At 49.8% G+C, this 8,551-nt stretch overlaps 1 protein-coding gene across 1 annotated transcript in view; it reads right to left on the minus strand.

Annotated features, from left to right (window-relative positions):
* Positions 1 to 3,739, minus strand: part of FAM174B (family with sequence similarity 174 member B) — a 34,071-nt gene extending 30,332 nt beyond the window's left edge. The window contains exon 1 of the mRNA XM_058736691.1: positions 3,232 to 3,739. Within this exon, the coding sequence (XP_058592674.1) occupies positions 3,232 to 3,593 (362 nt within the window). The 5' untranslated portion in view covers positions 3,594 to 3,739. The remainder of the gene's footprint in view (positions 1 to 3,231) is intronic.
* Between the last annotated feature and the right edge of the window lie 4,812 nt (positions 3,740 to 8,551).

Consider the following 8,551-nt stretch of genomic DNA (forward strand, 5'->3'; position numbering starts at 1 on the left):
CGTGGCACCTCTGGAGAACCTCTGGGAGCCCCGCGGGGCTGGAGCGGTGGGCAGAGCTGACACAGGGACTCGAGAGAGAGGCAGAGCCCTGTTCATGAAGAGCCAACATAGTCTGCAGCCTAAGGAGCTTGTTTGGGGGTGGGGGGAAACAGGTGGGCAGAGGAAGGACAAGACCAGAGTGGGAGGATGGACGGGGCGGGGACAAGGCTGGCAGCAGGGGCACCAGTGTGAAGGCTACTGCTGTGACTTAGAGACAAGGTAGGGAGGCAAGCCCAGCAGAAGTGCTGGCAGGAAGGGGAGCCTGGGTGGCTCAGTCGGTTAAGCATTAGACTTCAGGTCATGAAGCTCGGGTCAGAATCTCACAGTTGGTGAGTTCAATCCCCACATCGAGCTGTCTGCTGTCAGCACAGAACCTGCTTTGGATCCTTTGTCCCCCTCTCTCTGCCCTTACCCTGCTTGCTCTGTCTCTCTCTCTCATTCTCTCTCTCAAAAATAAACATTAAAAAAAGAAGAAGAGGAAGGAGAAGGAGAAGGAGAAGGAGAAGGAGAAGGAGAAGGAGAAGGAGAAGGAGAAGGAGAAGTACTGGCAGGTGGAGAAGCCTCCATGGGGGAAGAAGGGATGTGGGCCCAGGCGAGAGAGCCTCAGGGTCACTCGAAGGGTGGAATGGCCAGGACTCAGTGACTACACGCTAAGGATCTGAGAGAGGGAGCGCATAAAGCATGACACCCGGCCGGGACAGCAGGTGGTCCGGGAGGCCCGACGAACCGAGCCTGCCAAGGGCTGTGGAGAGGAGGAAAGCTCACGGTATAGACCACGAGCAAGATGGGGCGCTGGCGCTGCCTCAGCCACAGATTTATAGCACATTCTAGAATCTAGTGGGCAACTCACTCTACTCCCTGGAATGTGACTTTCTCCTCTGCAAAGGACCACATGGGGACTGTGTACCACTAAGGCCCTTCCCAGCTGTAAAATGCTTTAAGCTCCTGTCGGCATCAGAAACCGGGATGCCAGTGGTCCACCTGCAAACTCACCCCAAGAAAGACACCTTCCATGGGCGAAGAGGCAAGTCATATATGACCAGCTTCTATAAAATCAGAACCTTCCTCCTACACGAAGCAAACAAGCAGACCAGGCCTGAGCAACAGGCAGCTCACATCTGGCCACATGCTGACTGCCTTTCTCCCCCACCCCTTGGTAATAAGGAGCAGACTAGCAAAATAGTTCAAATGCCTTCTTAAAAAGCACACTGCCTTGTAGGCTCAGAGGCCTATTTTGAGCAAAATGTTTCAAACCTCTGTGCTCAGAGCCAGTCTAGGCATCAACAGCTCACTCCAGCTGAACCATCAGGGAGTCAGTGAAGGACTCTGGTGCATCCGCTGGATGCCAGGCCAGCATCCGGCACTGAGATACGAGGGGGGACTGGACATCCCTGTCTCCCAGGCCTGTCTGCTCAGAATGGGAGCTTGACAGCAAACCCAGCCACCCAGCCCTGCGCAAGAAGGCTTGTACGGAGGATGCGCAAGGCTAGCGCTGGGGGAAGCCAGAAAAGGAAGTGGACCTCACTCGAATGTCCAGAAAACTACTCAGAGGAAGGGGCATGGGAGCTTGATGCAGACCTGGAAGGTGTGCCGCAGGAGCTGGCCCAGCAGTGGGAAGGCACAGGCCAACCATGGAGCATAAGGAAATAAGCAAGGGATGGAGAGAAGCTCAGAAGGGCTGGCTGATGGCCACAGGATGGGCTGGGGCCAGTCTGTAAGAGCCCTGAAGGCCACACCCAGGTAGCAGTACAGGGAGCCACCGAAGTTTGCGAGCAGAGGAGCGAAGGCAGTAGAAAGGATGGGGTGAAGAGGGGCAATTCAATGACCAAAGTACATCAAGGGGACCAGCACAGTTAGGAACAACATGGCCGGGACCAGGGCAGGGGACAGAGTGGGGGGTGGATGTGGGAACACTATTCCCCTTTCTCCATTTTCTCAGGATCACTGGCATTTAATCCTACAGACCCGCAAGGAAACACTTGGACACAGAGTTGCACAGCACCAACAGCAAACCTCAACAGACAGCCCGACCCTGCCTTTCCAGGTCTGGTTTCCACTCCTGTGCTGAAAATGCTCCCCCGAGGAGAGCCCCAAAGAGCCCCCCGAAGAGGGCCCCTGGCCCCAACCCTCCAACAGCTGATCAAACAGCAAAGCACACTGTGTACACTTCAAGGGGGGTGGGGTGGGCACGGAATAACTCACACACACACACACCCAGATTTCCAGGTGGCCCGTCTGAGCAACAGGACACATTTGCATCATTTCCTGCAAAAACAGGATTTCCCAGGCATTCAGAGAAAATGTCCCCCTTGCATTCCCTGTGGTCTTCTCCATCTCTGCTCCAAGGACCCAGGGTCCTCCTTCCTTATTTCCCATACACTTTCCCCCTGAACTTGAGCAACCTACAAAAGCCTCCCCCAGACCCTCACGCCCTAGTAAGTCTTCACTGGGGCAGCCCCGTCAGGCAGGAGCACAGGAGAGCCATTTGTAGCCCCCAACAGTCCCTCAGACCACCAAGGGTCGCCAAGCACCCACCCTGGTGCCCAGCTCCAATTCCTGGTGCAAAGTCACCTCCAACACACGCCCTGGGCGCATTCCATCCTCGATGCTTTTGTTGTTGTTGTTGTTGTTGTTGTTGTTTTTGGTAGCACAAGGAAGGAAAAGGAAAAGGGCAGGTGGGGCACTGGGGAACCTTCGAAGCAAAAAAAGGAAAGAACAGCAAGATGGGTAAAGTTGAAGGCAGACGGACTTGGGCTCAAATTCTACCTCCACCACTGAGTTTACTTGGATAAACTACCCCGCTTTTCTGGAGGTTTTTTCCCCCATCTGTGAAATGGGTGTAAAAATAAATTCCGTGTAAAAATAAATACTGAATTAATTACCAGAATTGGAGCGCTACTGTTAGCTTAAGCGCTAGCAGAGGGTTCAAAGGAATCCAGTATTCACGACAGCTATCGTTAAAGGGGGGAGAAAATTTATAAAACGTTTGGGGGGTGCGGGGCGGTCGGCAGAGCGCACGCCCTCCGGGTAGGGCCGGAGACGCTCGGCTGGGCTGGCTGGAGCGCACCGGGGCCCCGAGCGGAGCCGCGCGCCCGGAGCAGCCGTGCGCGCGGGGGTGGCGGGCGCGCGGTGACAGCAGGTTGGCGGGGCAGGTTGGCCCGCGGGGGAACGGCAGCGAGCGTGCGGACCCACCTGAAGACGCGCAGCAGCAGGCAGGCGATGAGCAGCGCGGTGAAGGCGCACGCCACTATCACGGCCGCCTTCAGGGTGGGCAGGTCGCGGAGCAGGCTGGAGATGCGGGTCACCAGGGCGTCGCCGCTGCTGTTGGAGCTGCCGCCGCCGCCGCCCGCCGCCGCCGCCGCCGCGGCCCCAGACCCCGTCCGGGTGGCGTTGCCGGGCCCCGGGCCGGGCGACGGCCGCGGCTGGCGCTCGGCTTGGGGCTGCGGCGCCGGGGCGGACTCGGCTGTGCGGGCGCGGGCGGCGGGCGCGGCCAGGAGCGCGAGCAGCAGCAGCAGCAGCGGCAGGAGCGGCGCGGGCGGCGGCGCGGCGCGCATCGTGCGGTCGGGCGGCGCCGGGCCCCGCGGGGCGCGCGCGCGGCGGAGCCCCGGTCCCGCACCGGCGCCGAGGCCTGCACCCGGGGCTTCCGCGGCGGAGGCGGCTGCGCGGTGCTCGGCAGGAAGCTGCGGCGCCCGGAAGAGCCCGAGCCGCAGCCGCCGCCGCTGCCACCAACACGTTGCACGGAGTCATTCGACGGGCCGCGGCCCCACGTGGGCGGAGCAGGCCACCCGGGCCCCGGTGCGGGCTGCGCCCCGCTCACCGGCCGCTTCATTCCACCCCCCCCCCAACCCCACCCCGGGGAGCCCGGGACCCCTGCGTGGAAGCAATCACGGTCAGGCTCACTATTGCGCCGGCTCTGTGCTTCGGGGTTTACGTTTTATTTATTTCATTTAATCCTAAAGCCCCTTTAGGAGGCAGGTAATTCTTTATCCTCATTTAATCGTTGATTTAGGACCCAGAGAGCCAGCTCACAGTAACCCACATTCTGTCAGACTAAGAACCAAAGCCTATGGGACGTAGAGGTAAACCCCCATTTTACAGATGAGGAAACAGACCTCCAGGGTGAAGGGTTTGCCCCATGCCCTATACGTTGCAATATATTTTAGTATCTCCCCAATTTCCCTCTGTGTCTCGTTTCTTATGTTATCAGTTTTCAGACATTTTGCACCTCTGCTTATGAACTGGATTGGGAAGTGCGTTCCTGCCTTGAAAACTTTGCTGTGGAACAGTAGTTGGGGGCATTAACAGGCTTCCTCCGAGACCAAAGTTTTAGGCTCCAAAAGTAATTGGCTGCCTCTGGTTTGGAAGCTACATGATGCGGAAGTGGAGAAAGATCATTGTGGAGGGTCCAGTGTGAGGCCCAAAGGTGGGAACTGAGGGCTTTCCTGGAGCATTAGAAATTACACTGAGGACCTGCCACCTTTCACTTTGAGGACCAAATGTGGCAGTAAACTCTCTAATGGCAGTTGAACAGGTAAGGACACAGGACAAGGATTCACTGACCTTAAACAGCTCTCTCCTGGTCCTGCTAGAGAAAGAGACAGATAAAGATAATACAGTGTATCAGTTAGCTGTTGCTGCCTAACAAATTACCTCAAAACTTTGAGGCTTAAAACAGCACACATGTATTATCTCACAGTCTGTGTAGGCTAGGAATCTGAGCATAGCTTAACAGAGACCTCTGTTTTAGGATCTCTCAGGGGTATATGCAGGTTAGCAGGTGCTGGGGTCTTATCTGAAGGCTCAAGTGGAGAAGGACCTTCTTCCAAGCTCCATCAGTGTTTGTTGGCCAGAAGAAACTCTTCACAGACTGTTGGACTGACAGCCTCAGTTCCCTACTGATGATGGCCTGAGGCTGCCCTCAGTTCCTTACCATGTGGGCCCTTCCAATATGGCAGCTTGCTTCATCAAAATGTACAAGCTTGGAAGCCAATGGGAGTCTACTACCAAGACAGAAGTCACTATCTTATGAAACCTTATCATAGAAGCAACATCCCAGCACCTTTGCTGTATTCTGTTGGTTACAGGCAAGTTACCAATCTTGTCCACACTCAGGAGGAAGAGATTACACAGGGGTGTGAAAGTCAGGAAGCAGGGATTATTGAGGCCATCCATGAAGATGCCTGCCACTGTATGTGATACATTTTGATTCAGTGGGATGAACAGTAATCGGGTTATCACCCAGCAAATACTATTTGAAATGTATGTTGAGTATTTTGGCGTGCCCCAGTGGTGATAAATTTGGACAGACCACATGATTCAGGTCTCTTCCATCTCTAAAATGCCACGTTATGGCATGTCAGAAATGTTGCTTTGGTACAAAGCCAACATTATCATATCAGCATGACAGAATTTATAAAAAGAAGTTCCTTAAAGAGCTTACTCTGACACCCATGACTTTACAGCACAGCGTTCAAGGGCATAAACCTTAGACATCACAGGTTCATAGTTTTGTCCTTATCCGAAATTCCTGTGTAGTGGAGGAGAGAGGTCCTGAGCTCTGGAGTCTCTCAGCCAGGATGAGAGGTTTAAGCACAGAGTGGCCTCGGTCAAGGTGTTTAACCATCAAATCCAAGTTATTTTTAATGTCTACAATAAAGACAATAATACTTAGCTCAGTAAGGTCACTGGAAGTATCCATAAGAAAGGAGAAAATATTAGTACCTTATCCTTCTTTTGCTATAATTCCTGGACCTGTGTAGACTTATTTTATTATTTAACATTGACTTACCTCCAAAGATGTAAAAAGTATAAATGTTAGATATTTTTAGTAAAGTGAAACTTTAGAATCTCTCATTCCTCCTATTTGCTGCACAAATCATCATAACAAAGGACTTATTTATAAATTGCCCTAAATTAGAGTTCCTTAAACATTTAGATTAAACCATCCATAGACAGTGACATTTTTAACGTGGAACACAGATGACCGGCCACAGAAAACTCTGGCTGATTTCAGAAAAGGGGAGTTTATTGGAAGCATGTTGGGTTGCTTCTAGAATCAACTGGTAACTAGAGGAGAAGTTCCAAAAGTGTGGTCTGTGGACCCCTCAAGTCTCTGAGATCCTTTCAAGGAATTTCACTGATGGGGTGAAGATTAATGCCATAATAATACTAAAATATTATTTGACTTTTTCACTGAGTTAACATTTGCACTAATATTGCAAAAACAATGGTGATAAAAACCGATGGTGTCTCACTTCCCCAAAGAAGACATCCAGATGGCCAACAGACACACAAAAAGATGCTCATCCTCACTTATCAGGGAAATGCAAATCAAAACTACAATGAGCTATCACTTCACACCGGTCAGAATGGCTAAAGTCAACAACACAAGGAACGACAAGCGTTGGTGAGGATGTGGAGAGAGAGGAACCCTTGAGCACTGTTGGTGGGAATTCAGCCACTGTGGAAAATAGTGTGGAGTTTCCTCAAAAAGTTAAAAACAGAATTACCCTACGATTCAGCAATCGCACTATTTTTTTTAACCCAAAGAATACAAAAACACTAACTAAAGGGATACATGGACCCGTATGTTTATAGCAGCATTATCTATAACAGCCAAGATATGGAAGCAGCCCAAATGTCCATCAATTGATGAATGGATAAAGAAGATGTGAGATTGTGTGTGTGTATACACACACACACACACACACACACACACACAAGAAGATGTGATATATATGATGATGTGATATATATATATAAAAGAAGATGTGAGGGGCGCCTGGGTGGCGCAGTCGGTTAAGCGTCCGACTTCAGCCAGGTCACGATCTCGCGGTCCGTGAGTTCGAGCCCTGCGTCGGGCTCTGGGCTGATGGCTCAGAGCCTGGAGCCTGTTTCCGATTCTGTGTCTCCCTCTCTCTCTGCCCCTCCCCCGTTCATGCTCTGTCTCTCTCTGTCCCAAAAATAAATAAAAAAAAAAAAACAAAAAAACGTTGAAAAAAAAAAAATAAAAAAATAAAAGAAGATGTGATATATATAATATTATAATGGAATGTTTTATATATATATGATGTGAAATGTTATTCAGCTATTAAAAGGAATGAAATCTTGCCATTTTCAAGGACGTGGATGGAGCTCGAGAGTACAATGCTAAGTGAGATAAGTCAAAGACAAATACCATGTGATTTCACTCACATGTGGAATTTAAGGAACAGAACAAATGAACAAAGGGGGGGGGGGGAAGAGACAAACCAGAAAAAACTCTAGGGAACAAACTGATGGTTACCAGAGGGAGGTGGGTGGGGGGTGGGTAAAATAAGGGAGGAAGATTAAGAGTACTTTGATTATGATGAGCGTGGAGTAATGTATGGAATTGTTGAATCACTACATTGTACATATAACACTAATAGAACACTGCCCATCAAGTAACTAAAATTAAAACTTAAAAAAAAAAGACAACTGATGGTGTCTTATCATGTATCAACACAAACTATACCCATAGTAATTGAATTCTTCACAACCATGCGCGATAGGGAAAAAAAAAAAAAAAGCTATAGCCATGAAATTATTAAATCTTGACCCTTGGGAACAGAACATTTTAATATTACATGTGATGAAATGGAAAATATGAATAAGTCACTTCTGCTGCACACTGAAGCATGATGTTTGTCTTAAGAAAAAGCACATGTGCCATTCTTAGAGTTGCAAACTGAACAAGCCACTTTTTTCACAGAATACCATTTCCAATCAAAAGAGTGCTTTTAACCTGGTTTTTGGCAGGCATTTTCTCAAAAATGAACAAGATGAGCCTGTCACTCCACAGATAATAACTGACTGCATTGTAGCCAATGATAAAATTCAAAGCTTCGAGTGAAAATTTGAATTCTTAGAAAACCTGTCAATTAGGATGCTCTCTGCAGTGAGCTAGACCGCTTCCCAATCCTTCAAGACTTTTCTGATTAGCTTTCGAATTTAGATGTTATATAATGATATATGTCAACATTTAGAAGCTCTGCATAAATCAGCAAACCAATTTTTCTAAACGGCCAATGTGCAATGTTACAAAATCATGCATGGGGTAGGGGTCGGGGTGGGGGAATCATGTGTGGGTAACACATCCATTCAAAGTGCAAGGTAAACAAACAGATTTTGAGGAAACAAAGTGCAGCAGTCCATTGTCATGGTTTGAGATTTCACATTGTAACTGATGTTTAAGAACGACTAGTTGTGGGGAGCCTGGGTGGCTCAGTCGGTGGAGAGTCCAACTCTTGGTGTTAGCTCAGGTCATGACCTCGAGGTTTGTGAGATCGAGCCCAGCATCAGGCTCTGTGCTGACAACGTGCAGCCTGCTTGGGTTCTCTCTCCCTCTTTCTGCCCCTCCCCCACTCATGCGCACACACGCACTCTCTGTCTCTCTCTCTGTCTCTCTCTCTCTCTTTCTAAGTAAATAAATAAACATTAAAAAAAAAAAACTACTAGTTGCAAGTTCAGATGCAGTATCAAAGAAGAATGT

This window comes from Neofelis nebulosa, chromosome 7 (assembly GCF_028018385.1).
Source record: "Neofelis nebulosa isolate mNeoNeb1 chromosome 7, mNeoNeb1.pri, whole genome shotgun sequence".
Taxonomy (NCBI): Eukaryota; Metazoa; Chordata; class Mammalia; order Carnivora; family Felidae; genus Neofelis; species Neofelis nebulosa.